Source organism: Squalius cephalus (assembly GCF_949319135.1).
Source record: "Squalius cephalus genome assembly, chromosome: 18".
In the NCBI taxonomy this organism is placed as follows: Eukaryota; Metazoa; Chordata; class Actinopteri; order Cypriniformes; family Leuciscidae; genus Squalius; species Squalius cephalus.
In genome coordinates this window covers 33,549,022-33,566,730 of record NC_137139.1, presented here as the reverse complement: position 1 = coordinate 33,566,730, position 17,709 = coordinate 33,549,022, and the positions used below count along the sequence as shown (strand labels likewise).

Below are 17,709 nucleotides of genomic sequence, written 5' to 3'. Positions count from 1 at the left end.
CTCGTGTGGAATCACGAGGGGGCAAAATATGATATTATGCTCGGGGAATTAAAACGCATGGAACCATAACGTTTATCACAGTCTCTTATCAAAAATCTTCTTCCTTGTGCAAAGGGAATTTAAACAATACTAAGGACGAATATTGACAAAGATAGCAACATAGAGATACATTATTTTGTTGAACAAAGGCACTTTAAAATTACCTTACTGTAATCCAAAAACACAACTATTCTAATATCACACTGGTGAACATGCAAATCACCTGGAACACGCTTTGTACATTTGTAAGGAATGGTAATATGAAATTTTACTACGTGGAAGTCCATATATGGCAATGTGCGTGTGTGTGTGTGTGTGTGTGTGTGTGTTAGAATGTCTCTTCAGTTGCATCTTGTGGTGGCGTACCATGTGAGGGGTTGGGGGTTTGATTGGAACATGTTACTCGGCCAAAACAAAGGTAGTTCTGTGGGCAGACTAACTTGACAGCCTGAGGCGTCATATAATTTTGCTGAGAGAAGCAAGATAGTCCTAGTTGTCCCAAAACAACTGAATGGGGTACGTCTTGTAATTTGCCTTCAGTACACAAAGAACAAACGTTAGACACAGTAAGGGAATTGTGGTCGCAGCACGTGATAGTTTGAGAAACAAACCATGGCCTGTTCGTTGATTTCATTAAGTTGTGTGAAACATTAACCAGGCCCTCCTTGTAGATACTTGTAGTCATTGTGTCAGAAAGCTAGTCATTTAGGGCTTGTATATGCTCATATGCGTTTTAGCATGAGAGAAACAATCAGGATTTGCTAATTCAGAGCATCTGGCCGGATGGACTGTCAGTGTCGTTACAGACCGTTAGCAGTTTGTAGCATTAAATGAAGAGATGTCTCATCGATCACAGTATGGCGCACCACAAGGCTCAGTACTAGGACCGTTGCTTTTCACTCTGTACATGCTACCCTTGGGAGATTTCATTAGCAAGCATGGCATTAGTTTTCACTGTTATTCTGATGATACTCAGCTCTATATTTCTTCATTCCCTGACGAAACTTACCAATTCACAAAATTAACGGAATGCATAGCTGATCTAAAAAATTGGATGACAAGTAATTTCCTACTACTTAATTCTGAAAAACAGAGATTGTAATTATTGGACAAAAAACGTAACAACCTAGAATACTGTCTAACACTTGATGGCTGCTCTGTCAATTCTTAGTCGTCGGTTATGAACCTGGGTGTGCTCTTGGATACCAATCTTTCATTTGAAAGTCACGTGTCTAGTATCTGTAAAACCGCATTTTACCATCTTGAAAATATATCTAAAATACGTCATATGCTATCATTGACAAATGCAGAACAATTAGTTAATGTGTTCATGATATCAAGGCTATATTATTTTAACCCTCTGGGGACCAAGGTGTTTTTGGAGCCCTTGGGATGTTTTGAAATGCCCTGACATTTGTGCTTTTTTCAGTTATTTATAAACATGTTAATGGCAAAGGTGTAAATTCACTCTATATAGCACAAACGGGGCTACCATAATATGTGAGCAACATGTATGTACATGTTTGTATTTTTAAGAGAATAATGTTTATGCGTGGTTATTGAAAAAAATAAAAATGAAAGTTGCTGAAATAAGACCACAAAACACATACTAAATATGTGTCCACAAGACTTTTGACTAATGGATGTTGTCGCTTCGAGTTCTGGCTTCAAAATGATGTGAAAATCATCCTGCCTAATCGTTCACATAAAACAATGCATTGATTTAAATTTTGCAAAACACTTTCTGTCTGGAAAGGCAATATGCGGAGTGGGCGTCATCGATCATGCATATTTAGTGGTTCGCACCTGGAGACAATGGGGCCCACATACTTAATGAGCCATTCATTCAGGTGTGTCACAAGAAAGAATGCAAGAGCAACAGTTGGAAGCATCTCGTGTTTTTTTTTATTTTTCCACAAATTGTGCTTGCAAATTGGCCTATAATATCAAAATGAAAACATGTCTAGTAATTGTGCAGTTAATTCTCATACTGTATTTTCAGTTTTGGAATATTTATCCTCTCCCCAAATTTGTCACTAATAAAACACAATAAAAATTATTTTAAAGAAAAGGCTTATATTTACCTTTTATTAGTTTGTTTACATCTACCTTGTATTTTTTTTTATTAAAAAGGTTACAATTACAACAACAATTCAAGTGTAATCTTTCTTTGTAAAAACTAAAGTATACATTTTATCATACATATTTCAAAGTTAAGGATTCATTACTTGAATATAGCCTAGGCTAAATTGGAATAAACACTATAACATATTATTTGATTATTTTTGACAAAACATACTATATTTAACATATGAGCAAAAATTGGCAAACAAAAGCTTATTTGAGGTGGCAGATATTTTACAGTAAAAATGTATAATCTATCCAAAACTAGTCAATGAAATGTTGTCTTTCATATGTCTGTAACATAGTAACTTTCGTTTTTATTATAAGAAATATAAATGTTAATTTGCAGTTTAATACGTTGCTTATACAAATACATTTTATTTCAACATATTTCAGTCGATTTTTACTCAGTAGCCTATAGCAATACAGTTTGCTAAAAAGCGAAAGATTCACAGACAGAAACGATTCAAATTTAAACCGTCTTTTGCCAGTTGTGGTAAACAGCGGCATCTCTGCCGTTCATTCATTCATTCATGCACAGATACGCGCCGCACTTGAGAATGAAAAAAAAAAAAAAACTTACTACATTATTCCATAGCCTCGGATCTGTTGCTCCTCGTACTTCTGAGGTAAATTTTCCATTATAGTATTATTCCTCACAGCGCTGCGAGACTGTGTAAACAAGTACAATGATCTGATGTGTTTTCTCGAGCTGATGTGGGCGTTCACAGTTTGCATGGATTGCCTCAGACATTTGCGTTTGAATAGCGCGCGCTCTCCGTGGGCGGGGTCAAATTACATCTGAATGAGCTCTAATTAGCTCGACTGGAATCGCTCTCTTTTAATGCAGATTTCACAAGATGAGAATATTTGTTTTTTATATAAATTACTTCATTTAAAAGAAGAGAATTCAAGCTTCATGCCTGTGTGTCTGTATGTCTGTTTGACTGAGTATTCGCTGAGTTATGGTTCATTTTCGGATGCGTTTCAGAATGGACTACACTGACAGAGAGAAGGCAGAACTCGCATCATGTTTATTTTTCTTTATTTGGCGAAAAGCACAACACTTCGATTGATGTATAACACAAGCATATAAGATAAAAAGTAATATTTTATTTTATTTATTTGTTTTCACTTAAAAGGAAAAAAACGAGCCGACCTCAGGGGGTTAATGTGTGTCTCTTCCCTCTATCTCCAGGAGCCAGTGAGGACTAGGTGTGGAGCAAGGGAGGCACTACTGCTTCATTCAGTAGTGTGTGCTTCACCATGTGCTGTGTGTGCTGACAACACTTCTTTATGGTGTGGGCGATTGATGTTTGATCTGTTGTGATTTGAGGTGGGTTTGGACGACCTCCTGAGTTGCAGCCGGCCTGCCTTGTTCCCACTACGCCTGGCCCTGGAGACTTATTTTTGTCATGTTGGGAAATTCCTGAGAGCGAGAATTTTATTGACGCTGTTGATTTTATAATAAAGTGTATTTTTGTATTCTTCCTCACATCTCACGTCATCTCTGTCTTCAAATGGTAAAACTTACCTGTATGTCCTTATTGGGAGTTATTTCCCTGGCTCTCCACCAGGGTGGCGTAGTCGGATTAATTTAATAGTGAATCACTTTACCTTCCACTCGAGTCTTGCCACATTTTGGCATAGTCGGCAGGGTTTACCGGGTAAGGCAGAGATTATTTTAGGTGAGACGTGGGTGTAATTCTGTGTTTAATTTAATATTGGTTTATTTTTATTTCTTTTTTCTTTTCAGAAGCAAAACAGCAGCGTGTGTCTCGACCTTGTGAGCAAGCTGTATTTTTTTCTCGGTGGCCCTTTCTATTTTTTGGGGTGAGTGCAGCTAGGACCAGTATGGAGGACAAGATGCAGGAGTTCCGAGAAATAGTGGCTTTGTTGAGAGCAGATAATGACTGTTGGCGTCGTGAACGTGAGCAGGTGCCAGGTGAGCTACCTGGTCCTGACACTGTTCCGGTGGTTGCCCCCGCAGCAGTGCCTGACCCTTCCTAGCCAGTCGAAACTGATTTTGTCGTGCCGGAACGCTTTGTTTGGGTGCCCAGGGACAGACGATGTCCAAAATTTTGTGGCAAATCCGGCACCGGTATTGACGAGTGGGTGGAGGAGGCTAAGGCATGCATGCGGGCTCGTTATTTGTCTAAGGCGGACAAAGCGTTTTGTTTTTTTCACTTCGACCACTTGGAAGGTGAAGCACGGGAGGGGATTAGGCACTGTCCCAGTGAGGAACAGGGGGATCTGGATCAGGTTATCACGATTTTATGTGAATTGTATGGTTGCTCTCAACCATTTGTAGCACTTGTGTCTTTCTCTTGTATTTTTCGTAGTGTAGCCGTCATGGCAGAGGACTTGTAACCAGTATCTCTCTCGTGTTTCTCGTTGTGTAGCCGTCATGGCAAGAGGACTTGTAACAAGTATCTCTCTCGTGTTTCTTGTTGTGTAGCCGTCATGGCAAGAGGACTTGTAACAAGTATCTCTCTCATGTTTCTCATTGTGTAGCCGTCATGGCAAGAGGACTTATAACAAGTATCTCTCTCGTGTTTCTCGTTGTGTAGCCGTCATGGCAAGAGGACTTGTAACAAGTATCTCTCTCGTGTTTCTCGTCGTGTAGCCGTCATGGCAAAGGACTTGTAACAAGTATCTCTCTCGTGTTTCTAGTTGTGTAGCCCTCATGGCAAGAGGACTTGTAACAAGTATATCTCTCGTGTTTCTTGTCATGTAGCCGTCATGGCAGAGCAATTGTAACAAGTGTCTCTCTTGTGTTTCTCGTTGTGTAGCCGTCATGGCAGAGCGCTTGCAACAAGTGTCTTTCTCTCATGTTTCTTGTTGTGTAGCCGTCATGGCAAGAGGACTTGTAACAAGTATCTCTCTCGTGTTTCTCATTGTGTAGCCGTCATGGCAGAGCACTTGTTGCAGACGACCTCCTGAGTTGCAGCCGGCAACCGACACACTCTGTCAGTTCAAAGCTAGACTAAAAACACATCTCTTTGACCTAGCATACACATAACACATTATAGACTTCTATAATTCAATGTTAGGCTGCATAGTTTAGGGCAGCCGGGAACCGGGAACACTTCCCATAAATCCTGATGTACTTGTTACATCATAAGAAGAACAGCGTCTACGCTAATATTAGTCTCTCTGTTTATCTCGAGGTTAGCTGCAGTCTGCCGGATCCCGGGCGTATCCAGATCTGATGAAGGACCTGCGCCTAGACGCGACGACAACACAGTCCTGAAGTGTCAACTAGTCTCTCCCCTGTGAAGGCCTCCTTCCCTTCTCTTTACCTCTGTACAGATAAAGCTTTGTCGGGATGATTCTGGTTCGCGTGGCTACGCGGAAGCGATAGAAATTCTGTATTAAAAATTTTAAGGCCAGACAAGTAGTTTGTTGAGGGTTGGTTTGTAGGGAAGGACTACACGCCTGCACACATATATATTCAAATGCGCATACCTATAGACTGAACTCGTAATGTACATGTGCACGCCATCAGCGTTCTCATGGGTTCGCGTTTTTGAAGTTTGCGCAGAAAGAACTTAGAGTTTTCTGTTAAAACAGTGTTGTGTTAGTGGTTGCTAAGTTAATAACCAATGATCACTGCGACGGAAGTGAATCAATCAAAACTAACTAGAGTAAGACAAAAACTTTATTCTTGAGCTGCTGTAAAGCCAAAACAGTCTCTGTTATTTTAATTTCCTATTATCAATGTAAAGCTGCTTTGGAACAATCTACATTGTTAAAGCGCTATATAAATGAAGATTACTTGACTTGACTTGACCTACATGCCAGTTTTTGGCACGTATGGCTGCTTTGACTGCTGGACAGTGGTTCAAAGTACAGATTTTAGTTATAATCATTTTTACCATGCAACATACATTTTAGAACACAAACTAATTTACTATTATTTACTATATATTGTCATCATTACTTATCTTTTCAGCCATGGCATCCTCCAGTGGTCCATCACTAAATGAGGAGCTCCAATGTTCCATCTGTCTGGAAGTGTTCACTGATCCAGTCACCACTCCATGTGGACACAACTTCTGCAGAACCTGCCTGAGCAAGAGCTGGCCGAACTCACATACCTGCTTCTGTCCACTCTGTAAAGAAAAATTCAGCAGAAGACCTAAGCTCAAGATTAATACCACACTCAGAGAGGTTATGCAACACTTTAAGGAGAAGCTCAATCTAGGAGAAACTGAGTTGTTCTGTGACTTCTGTGATGAAAGAAAGCAGAAAGCTGTGAAGACCTGCCTGACGTGTCAAAGCTCTTACTGTGACTCTCATTTGGAGCCTCATCGCAGAGTCCCACGTCTAAAGAAACACACACTGATCAACGCTGTGGAAAAACTGGAGGATTATATATGCCAGAAACACGAGAGACCTCTGGAGCTGTTCTGCAGAGATGACCAGACGTGTGTTTGTTTGTCCTGCACTGAAGGAGAACACAGGACTCACAACACTGTTTCTATAGAGGAGGAGAGTCGAGAGAAGAAGGTAAAGAGATAAGACACATCACTTTAAACACCCCATGAAATTCAGTTCCCTATCAGTCAGTCACGTTCGACGTTACATCGGACTGAACTGACGTATAGGAATCTCGCCCGAGAGCCCAATCACCATCGAGTGGTAACAGAACAAGTCAATGCACATTGGCGAAAGAGATTTGCATCGCAAGCCACTTCCAGCTTCCAGTTATATAAGGCAGCGTGCAAACTCACACATTAAGCTTATGCTTCGGAGCAGAGCAGATGTTGTTTCACTCTGCTCTTCAATCATCGTTCAGAGAGTGAGTTGTTCCTTTGTTGGTGTGACACTCCTGCCGGGTGAATCCCAGCATCCGGGGCTCCAGCAGAGGACCAGATGTCGAGTGGAATCCTCCAACCATGTCCCGCGGCTGGATTACTGGGAACGTCGAATGTGACTGACTGATGTAACCTAGACACCTGTACACAACGCCTGTACCTCCGCTGAAACGGCCGGGATCCCGTCTCAGCCCCTAAGCAGAAAACTTAATGTCAAAGAGAGAAGCGGAGAGTGGCTTGCAATGCAAATCTCACATTAACTTGTTCTGTTACCACTCAAAGGTGATTGGGCTCTAATGGGAGATTGCAATACATCAGTTCAGTCCAACGTAACGTCTCCATTCCTTTCTTCAGGGAATGGGGGTTACATTAGTAACCTAGACATTTTCTTTCCTGTGTCTTGACATGTTGAAGAACCTTTCATTACATCTGATAAAAGCTGATTTTGTCACTCTCATAACAGTCAGACATGGACTAAAAGATTCAAACTATAATTTTGAATTCATTTGATCTTTAAATGGTTGTAAATAAATAAGACTGTCAGAAGATGGAAAGCTATATTCAGTGATAAATGTGTCTGTGTTTTTCTCTGTATGTAGAATCAGCTGGTTCAGACACAGACAGATGTTCATCAGATGATCCAGGACAGAATGAAGAAGATTCAAGAGATCAAACACTCAGTAGAGCTGAGAAAGGTTTGTGCTTCGATCAACCCGAGTTCATATCCTGACTCATGGTCGTTTCCGATCCCCCTTTCACTTTGTGTTCACTCTCTAACTATCCTAGCAAAAAAATACATTTAAAAAAAAATAAAAATTATATGCATCATAATAGTTAAATCTATTTAATAAAAGCGTTGAATTAAATTGTGAGTTCTGCCATCATCTAGTAACCCTCATATTGCTCCAAACACATATGATTTTTTCCCATAGAGGTCAAATCTGTTGTATGGAGTTCTTCAACAGCTTGTCCTCAAGAGCAGCATGCAAAACATTTATTTTGTGTTCCACTGAAAATCACACATTTCAAGTGACATAAGGCTAATTAAAGATGATAGAATTTTCATTTTGGGGTGATCTATCCCTGTAAATAATATGTGAATACGGAATAGATTAACAATTAGAACTTTTCTCATTCATCAGAGAAACACAGAGAAAGAGAGATCCTCCAGTGTGGAGATCTTCACTGATCTGATCCGCTCCATTGAGAGATGTCAGTCTAAGCAGCTGAAGATGATGGAGGAACAGCAGAAAGCAGCAGAGAAACAGGCTGAAGATCTCATTAAAGAGCTGCATCAGGAAATCACTGAACTGAAGAGGAGAAACACTGAGCTGGAGCAGCTCTCACACATTAGAGATCATCTCCATCTCATACAGGTCTGTCAACAATGTTAAAGGACAAACAGTCTGTTCTGTAAGGTCCACTCAATTGACCCAACGATGGTATCCAATGGTGTGGCTGAAGGTTTTCTGTGTGTTCTGTCCAGTGGATTATTGGTAATTTATATTTATCTAGATATTTTATTATTCTGTTTAACTCTTTACTTTAGATTGTACTTGTTCATTCGGATTCCAATGTTGCTCAGAGTTTCACACCGGATGTTAACGTGAATCTCATGGTCACAAACTCGCCAGTGTGATCATTAGTCAGAGCAGAGGTTATGACTAATTATATTTAATAGGCCGCCCATGCTTGCCATTATTTAAATAGTAATTCCGTTTGGGCCCTTATAGTCACCTATATAACAACTTAGTTAAAGCTCAAACAATAACAAGAGGTTATGGATAATACTATGAAGTAATGTTGCTTGCTATTATTTAAATTGCATTTTTGTCTAGCCGCCTATAGTGAATGCAACTATATAACCACTTAACTAAAGTCAAGCAGTTAGTCAGACATCTAGAATCTCCCCTGATGTGCTACATGCTCAATCTAACCTGAGATCTAGTATGTACTCAACCCTGGACACAGATTAGCAGAAACATGGATACAACATAATCTAGTAGAGTCAATAGTTTCAAAGTAGGTCAGAATAAAATTAGACATAACAAGATGCCAGATGGAGACAGATGCCGGCATGTGTTTGTTTCTTGTGCTTGAGGATACGTTTACACGACACCGATATGCTGAAAATGGAGAAGTTTTTCCTTTGAGTTTTCTTCGACACCATTATCAAAACGATCCTTATTCACACGGATCCGCGAAAACGACTAAAAACCCTGTATTCTGCTGCCAGGCAATTAGATGACGATGAAACACTGTAGACTGAACATAAGACAATACTTAATTTGCATATTTAAAATTTTCAGAAATGTTTTAATAGTGAAGATATAAGCAATTCTTCCTGTAATCAATCAACTAAAGGAAGTACGGTGATATCCATCCATATTCATACAGAGGTTTTGCCTCAACTGTGTTAGAAAGCTCCTGTGTAAAACATATTGAATTGCTTTAAAAATAATGATCATATTTAACATTCTCTCTCTCCTGCTGTAGATGAGCTCATCCCTGAACACTCGTCCACACACCAAGAACTGGACTGAGATCAGGATTGACTCTGATGTGAATGTGAACTCTCTGTGTAGAGCTCTGACTAAACTGAAGAAAACTCTAGATGAGACACTGAATGAAAAACTCACTCAAACTGGTATGTGAATATTGTTTATGCAGCAGTATAATCATAAAATAAGAGGCAGACATGCGAGTGCAGCTCAGCAACTGTATTGACAACAGAACAGCCAGAGAACAAGGCAAAAGCAATCGACTGCCGATCGCACGATTCATTACATTCCGTAACATCCCCCTTTACAAATATGAACTTCCCTTCTAAAATAAGAAGTAAATAAGAACAAAATACTATATAAACTTTAGGCCACATAACATTTAAAGCAACTGCAATAAACTTCAAATTAGGCACTAATGACCTGAAGTATCACTGACTGTAGAGTCCTTGTTACACTAACTGTTCTTTTCCTTTCCAAAAACTGTCACAGCAGCATTTATAACCTATTACAAATCAAGCCTCTTGGGTGGCTTGGACAATCGGCCAGCCCTAGTGTAAGTGTGTCCATCTGATGATGAGGGTTTGACAGGGCCAAGTGAAGCCTGTGGCATGGGCTTCGCAGGAGGTGAGTCAGCGGATGGAAGGGCCTCTGCAACACTCCCTTCCAGCATAAGAGGCAATTCGGGCTCAGTACTGTCCAATGCTTGTGTGGTGTTTGACTCTGCCGTTCTTAGGTGCACTCTGTTTCGTCTATATAGGGATCCACCCACATTCACAAGATAAGAGCGCATGCCACTTTCATCCATAGCGCAGGGTTTTCCCCTGGAAGGGGCTTCATGCGTATCCTCTCTACCAAGGGTCAGTTCCTTCGTGCATAGCTTTGTGCAGAAGGTTCTTAGCAATCTTGACGGCTGACTCAGCCTTTCCATTTGATTTAGGATGTCTTGGTGAAGAAGTGACATGCTCAAATTCCCAGCTTGAGGCAAAACGCTTAAACAGAGCACCAAACTGAGGGCCATTATCTGTGATCACTCGATCTGGCTGACCATGTCGAGCAAACTGAGCCTATCAGTGCTTAATGACCGTCTCTGCAGATAGATCAGTAAGCAGTTCAATCTCCCAAAAATCTGAGAAATGATCCACAATTAGAAGATAGTCCTTTTGCCGGTGACTAAACAAGTCCATGCTGACGATCTGCCAGGGCCTGCCTGGGTTGTCATGAGATAGCATGGTTTTCTTCTGTTAGTTGTTCGCAAATTCAATTCAAGTCGAGCAGTTACTCACAAAGTCTTTGATTTCTGCTTGCATACTAGGCCAATACAGTGTGTCACGGGCTTGACGATAACATGCGTAACCTCCTATATGGCTTGAATGTATGCGCTTGAGCATCTCTGGACGTAGTGACTTGGGGATAATAGCTTACTGTCCACGGTACAAAATACCATCTTGCACACTAATTTCATCTTGATAAGGCCAGAATTCTCAGATGATGTGTGTTGTTTTTTCTTTCTTATCAGGCCAGCCTGCAAGGACAGTGGCCTTAAGGGCCTGTAGTGCATCATCCCTTTCAGTGTGCTCCCTGATTGTCTTCAGCCGCTGGTCCGTCACATTCAAGAATTCTGCTTGGTTGATGAGTTGTACATCATCTTGCTCTTTCTGCAGATGGCATATAGCGTGCCGCTGGTAAACTGATCCCTTGCCTGTACAGTCAGCAACGGCCCAGCTCAACATGTCACTGATGAACATTTTAGGCCCCTGCTTGTAGACAACCTTGAGACTGTAGTTTTGAAGTGTCATGAGCATGCTTTGACACTTGCTTGGGTGCACTGAGAAGTGGTTTGCTGAATATAGTGATCAAGGGTTTGTGGTCAGTCTCTGCTGTGACCAACTCTCGTCCATACAGGCAATGGTGACATCTTTGGCATGCGAAAACGATACTGAGACACTCTTTCTCGATTTGAGCGTAATTTTTTTATTACGAGAGTGAGGGCTCTTGAAGCGAAGCCGACAGGCTGTCCTTCTTGCATAAGACATCACCCAAGACCACTCTGGCTGGAGTCACTTTGTACTGTAATAGGCTTAGTAACATCATAATAGCGCAGCACAGGCATCGATGTGGTCATGGATTTAAGCTTGCGAACTGCAACGTCATGTTTGGGTAGCCAGTGCCAAGGTGTGTTTTTGTCTAGCAAGCGCCGAAGTGGCTTGCAAACAGTCGACAAGTGGGGCATGAACTTGGCTAAATAATTATTAGCAAAGCCGATGAGACGCTGCACACCTTTTGCATCTGTGGGGTTGGGCATGTCCATGATAGCCCTCACAGGCTTCAACTTCACTTCAGTGACCTTGAATTTCAATTTTTTTTAAGCAGAGTCGTAGCTTGACCTCTCTGCAACGCTCCAACATGGCCCGAAGCTTGAGATCATGATCACTTTCAGCTTGCTGGTCTGTGTCACCGCAGCCAACGACAAGAATATCATCAATCCCCTTTAAACCTGTTAACAGTTCATGCTGTTTCCGCTGATACACCTCAGGTGCCACTGAGACACCAAATGGGAGCTTTAGCCACCGTTTCCTGCTCCATGGGGTCCAGAATGTGGTCATGAAGCTGCTCTCTTGGTCCAGCTTGCACTGTAAGAATGCATCTTTGGTATCAACCAAGGTGAAGATCCTTGCTTTAGGCAGTTTGTATAGCACATCCTCCAGAGTTGGCATTATATAATGAGAGCGTTTCAGAGCTTTTTTCAGGAACATTGGGTCCAAGCAAATCCTCAGCTTGTCTGTACGATCACCATGTTGCTGATCCAATCTGTTGGCTCTGTAACATCTGCAATATGACCTTCTGCCTGATACGCATCCAGTTGGGCTTTGACGGCTGCTTTCATAGCGGTTGGAACATTCCGGGGGGCACACTGTACCGGTGTAACACTGGTATGCAGCTCAAAGTGGACCTCACCAGGCAGAGATTCCACAGGCAAGTTGAACACATCACTGTATGTGTCAATTAACTGTTCCTTAGTCAGAGGCTTACACCATTCATGTTCCATTTTGAGCACGTCATCTGGGATTGTAAACTGCATCAGACCTAGCTGTTCACAAGTAGATCCTGAGAGAAGTGGACTTTGATTTGTCTCTACTATCTCAAATGACAGTTGATATCTCTCTCCTTTGCCCAAACATTCTGTTTCAAAAACACCCATGGAGTCCAGCGACTCACCTGAGTACAGCCGTAATTTGACGTTACTGGGGCGGAGTGGTGTGTGCGGTGCCACCTTTACTTTATCCTTGTATCCTTATTGCATGTTGCCCCTGAATCTAACTGACAACGCAGTGACTTGCCATGTAATTGCAGGAAACAAATCATTTCTTCCCTTTCATGTGCACCGTGCTAATGGACTCAACTGTGTAAATATCCTCATTACTGTCCCCATCCGGCACTTCCGTGGAATATTCCATGCAGTGAAGCTTTCCCTCTGTAGATCTGCTTTTGCTTTTAAGGCACACTTTAGCAAAGTGATTGTCAGTTCCACAGAGTCTGCATGTTTTGCCGTATGCTGGACAATGATCCCTGCCTCTTGAATGCACATTACCACAATATCGGCATGTCTTGCTTGTGTCTAAGAGTCTTGGTGATTTACTCTGCTTCCACTGGTTAGGCTTGAATGGTTTCCTAGCAACAGCGTGAACCGTTTCGGCTGGGGGCATGCACTTCATTTGTAATGCCCAGTACGATTTTGTCACGAATCATTTCATCCTTCAATCCACCATAATCACAAGTTGCAGCTTTTTCTCTCAATCTGGTCACAAAATTATCTATGGATTCCCCTTCGTCCTGTCTACTACAGCCGAACACATACCTCTCATAAATTACATTCCTGGCAGGCTTGAAGTATGCGTCCAATGCATCTAGGATGGTTTTAATGTCTATTTGTTGTGCATCTGTGAGATTCAAATTGTGCCGGTGAACATGTCTGCATTCAGATCCTGTCATGACAGAAGACTGGAAACAATTGCAGGTGAACAATATTTATTGGAACTCAAACACAGAATAAGACAATTCAGGAATGAAAGTTCCTCTCAGGGTGCGGTCGCGATCTCGCGTGCAGGGATAGCTCCGGACGGTCCACACAGGGGGAAACGCTCAGACTCGGACACACAGGGACTTCGATGGTCAAGTGCTCGGTGCTGAGTGTTGGTGCTCGGTGATCTGTGCTCGGGTGCGGTGAAACAACAGGGATCCACTGAAGACACGACAACCCGGAAGACGACACGAACATTCACACAGGAACAGCAAACAACGGATGGACACTGGAATGGAGAGATGAGTGAGTATAAATAGGGAACGGTAATGTGAATCAGCTGAGGTGGGGAATGAGATGATTGCGAACAGCTGGAGCACTGAACAAACACGTGAGCGGGACAACGCCCACTCCCGCAAACTCACAGACATGTAAACAACAATGACACGAGACACAGAGGAAACAATGAATTCACAACCGTGACAGATCCCATCATAGGCCTACTTCTCAACGTGGCAGCTTGGACCTCCCTGTTCTTTTCAGCCATATTACACATGATATTTTTTGAGTAGTTTTTAAGGCTTGATTTCTTTAATGAAATCTACCTGAATAAATAATGTAAAATCTCCTAAATTATTTAATATATATGACACAATGAATTTAATATAATTTAATAATTTAATTTTTTCGTTGTGAAATGTGTTTTTTTTTTTTTTTAAGTTGACTCTCAAAAGTGTGTGATTTTTAGTGAACGGAAATGACCTGTTTGAAATGGACTTGTATTGTATTTGACAGTGATCCTGGTTTCTCCAAAGGTTTTTTTTCTTCTTCTTCTTTTTTTCTCCATTCTGTCACTGACGGAGTTTTGGTTCATTGCCACTGTCTCCTTTGGCTTATGGTTTGCTTAGTTGGGGACATTTAATATTCAACAATATTATTGATCTCCTGCATTGACACCATTATATGAGAACTGAACTGAGCTGAACATCACTGTTTTCTCCAGAGCGGCTTTATATATAAATGAACTAAATTAATAACTTTTTACAACAAAAAATAACTTCAATGAACTTAGTTAAGCTGGACTGTAACGCTATTTTCTTCAAGACATTTGGTTTTGTTGCATTATTTTCCTGTTATCTCTGCAAAGCTGCTTTGAAACAATCTGTTTTGTAAAAAGCACTGTATAAATAAAGGTGACTTGACTTTAAGTTATGTTGTACAAGTAAAAGACTGTATCTGCTCAGCACAGCACAATACCGGTACACACACTTGTTACTGCACTGGCATTAGGAAAGCTATTGCTTATTGAACAAAGCAACATATTATTAGTACATGCAGTTATCCACAACCTATCCATAAGCTCTACTCTTCAATGGAAACGATCAAAACATCAACATAACAGAAACTCTTTCACATGTCAAACATGACTGATGTTTCCCTTCACTCAAAAACACATAAAATAACACTTAACTTCAATATTTACTCTCCATTTCCAGCCATGTGCAAAGCATGCTGGGAACTAACAACAGTGTCTCTAAATAAAACTCATCTGTTAAACTCAAACTATTGCTATAAATAATTCATCATTATATTGTCATCTGTGTCCACAGGGTTGAAGTTTGTGCAGAAGTTTGCAGGTACAGTGTGACTGACACCATTTCCTTCAATACACTACATTGTTTATAATCTGTATTATATACTGTACACATGAAAATGTTTGTTCTGAAGTTGATTTATAATGTCTGATCTCTCTCAGTGGATGTGACTCTGGATCCTGAAACAGCAGATCCATATCTCATCCTGTCTGATGATGGAAAACAAGTCAGTGAAGGAGACATTGAGCAGGACGTCCCAAAAAACCCAAAGAGATTTGATGAGTTTTTGTGTGTTCTGGCAAAGCAGGGATTCAGTTCAGGGAGATTTTACTATGAGGTGCAGGTGAAGGGAAAGACTGAGTGGGATTTAGGAGTGGCCAGAGAATCCATTAACAGGAAGAAGAAGACGATCACACTGACTCCTGAGGATGGAGTCTGGACTGTGGCTCTGAGGAACGAGAATCAATATAAAGCTTGTGAACGTCCACCTGTCTCTTTATCTCTGAGAGTGAAACCTGAGAAGGTTGGTGTGTTTGTGGATTATGAGGAGGGTCTGGTCTCTTTTTATGACGTGGAGTCCAGATCTCATATCTACTCTTTCACTGGTCAGACTTTTACTGACAAACTCTATCCATATTTCAGCCCAGGGTTTAATGATGAAGGTAAAAACTCAAACCCACTGATCATCACACCTGTCTCAACTTTAATGGATTAGAAAATGTAAATGAAAACCAAAAAAGAGTTTGCACAAACCAAAATCAAGTAGATTTTACCAGAACACTTTATAATAATACAGTAATAAAGAACTTAAGTCATTTACAAACTATTAGTTTATAATGAATTAATAGTTTATAAACTGTAGTAAATACATTAATAAACTATATACAAATAGTGAGTTCTTCATTCATTGTCACTGTAATTAACAAAGTGTTATTGTAATTCACTCATATTTAAAGAGTTAAATAATGAAAAATGGAAATCTCTGAAGCCATTTTCTCTCTCCTCTCCAGCTGTAAACATTGAATTACTTGTGAAATATTGTGGTTCTTGTTTTATATTGTAATAACTGCATAATCTGAATAAAGACAAGTGTTCAATTCTATAACTGATATTGAGTATAATATAAACTGCTTGCTAATATCTGCTCACTACGGCATTTGCATTTGACATTGCATTTGTAGGGGAAAGCAACCGTTCCGGGAAAGCTGTAGTTTTAGGTTTGACATTCGCTGCATATTCGCCGAGGCTGCTAAAGGGACCGTCTGCAAATTCCACTCACAGTCCAAAAATATAAACGTATAATCATTTATTCCAAAGAACGATATTTACAAGGTTATAGTAAATGCCTACAGACTGACATACTGCATGAGCTTCTGCCAATATATGACTTGTAAATTAAAATAATAATAATAATAATAATGAATTACTGTAACTCACCAAAAGTGTTTTTCCTCATGTTCCAAAAGTTAAGACTTTTAAATTGCACATACTCAGGAATTGAGTTCCCCCCTCCCTCCTCCCTCCTCCCTCCCCTATTTTGTTTGTTACACAGTACTTAAAAAAAGTGTAAGGATCTACACATTGAAAACAAGCACACAACTGCATGCCCACATTTCGACCCCAATTGGTTAACAGGGCTTTAAACTCACAGTTTCACAATTGTCAATCAGGCTACTCAGTTCCCACCACATTAAGGTAATTGACCATTGATTTGAATAAACATATACAGAAAAAATAAAAAAGGAAACAGAGAGTAAATTGTAAAATAAAAAGGAATCTCATACTTCGGGCAATACTTTGAGATTCTCAAAACATGTCACAAAGGGTTGCCATTTTAAGTAAAATTTCTGGACTGACCCTTTCAACGTGAATTTAACTTTTTCTAGTTTAAGAAAAAATAAAACATCCCTTAACCATGCAGCCACCGCTGGTGGAGTAGCGGATGTCCAAACCAATAAGATTCTACGACGGGCAAGAAGTGATGTAAAAGCGATAATGTCCAATTGGTCCCGGGTTAAAGTTAAGGTCTCCTTTGGAATACCAAATATTGCAATCAACGGACAGGGCTTAATTTGAATTTTTATGACTTCGGATAAAGTTTGAAAAACAGATGACCAATATTGATTTAGACAGGGGCACAACCAAAATGTGTGTTAAATCAGCTGGAGAGAGGGAGCATCTATCACAACTCCCGTCCGTTCCTGGATATACAGTGCAATGCATAAGTGAATACACCCATGCTAAAGTTGACTAAAAAGAGGAATACAAAATCATATTTTGGAAATTGAACTTAATGCCTTAATTTAAAAAATTAGGAAAAATCCAACCTTTTAGGACACCAATTTTCTTTGTGAATGAATAATGTATCGCAAATAAATAAATGTTCTTCCTTAAAATACATGGTGCATAAGTGAGTACACTCCTATGTTAAATTCCCATAGAGGCAGGCAGATTTTTATTTTTAAGTATTTTAAAAAAAAAAAATTTAGGATACTATGCATCCTGATAAAGTTCCCTTGGCCTTTGGAATTAAAATAGCCCCACATCATCGCATAGCCTTCACCATACCTAGGGATTGGCATAGGGTACTTTCCATAAGATCATCTCTC

At 40.4% G+C, this 17,709-nt stretch overlaps 1 protein-coding gene across 1 annotated transcript in view; it reads left to right on the top strand.

Annotated features, from left to right (window-relative positions):
• The window catches only part of LOC307145999 (E3 ubiquitin-protein ligase TRIM39-like), a 56,334-nt gene extending 40,134 nt beyond the window's left edge, over positions 1-16,200 (top strand). The window contains exons 2-7 of the mRNA XM_079849720.1: positions 6,119-6,675; positions 7,583-7,678; positions 8,126-8,359; positions 9,480-9,630; positions 15,116-15,142; positions 15,262-16,200. Coding sequence (XP_079705846.1) covers positions 6,121-6,675; positions 7,583-7,678; positions 8,126-8,359; positions 9,480-9,630; positions 15,116-15,142; positions 15,262-15,815 — 1,617 coding nt within the window. The 5' untranslated portion in view covers positions 6,119-6,120 and the 3' untranslated portion in view covers positions 15,816-16,200. The remainder of the gene's footprint in view (positions 1-6,118; positions 6,676-7,582; positions 7,679-8,125; positions 8,360-9,479; positions 9,631-15,115; positions 15,143-15,261) is intronic.
• Positions 16,201-17,709: the final 1,509 nt, after the last annotated feature.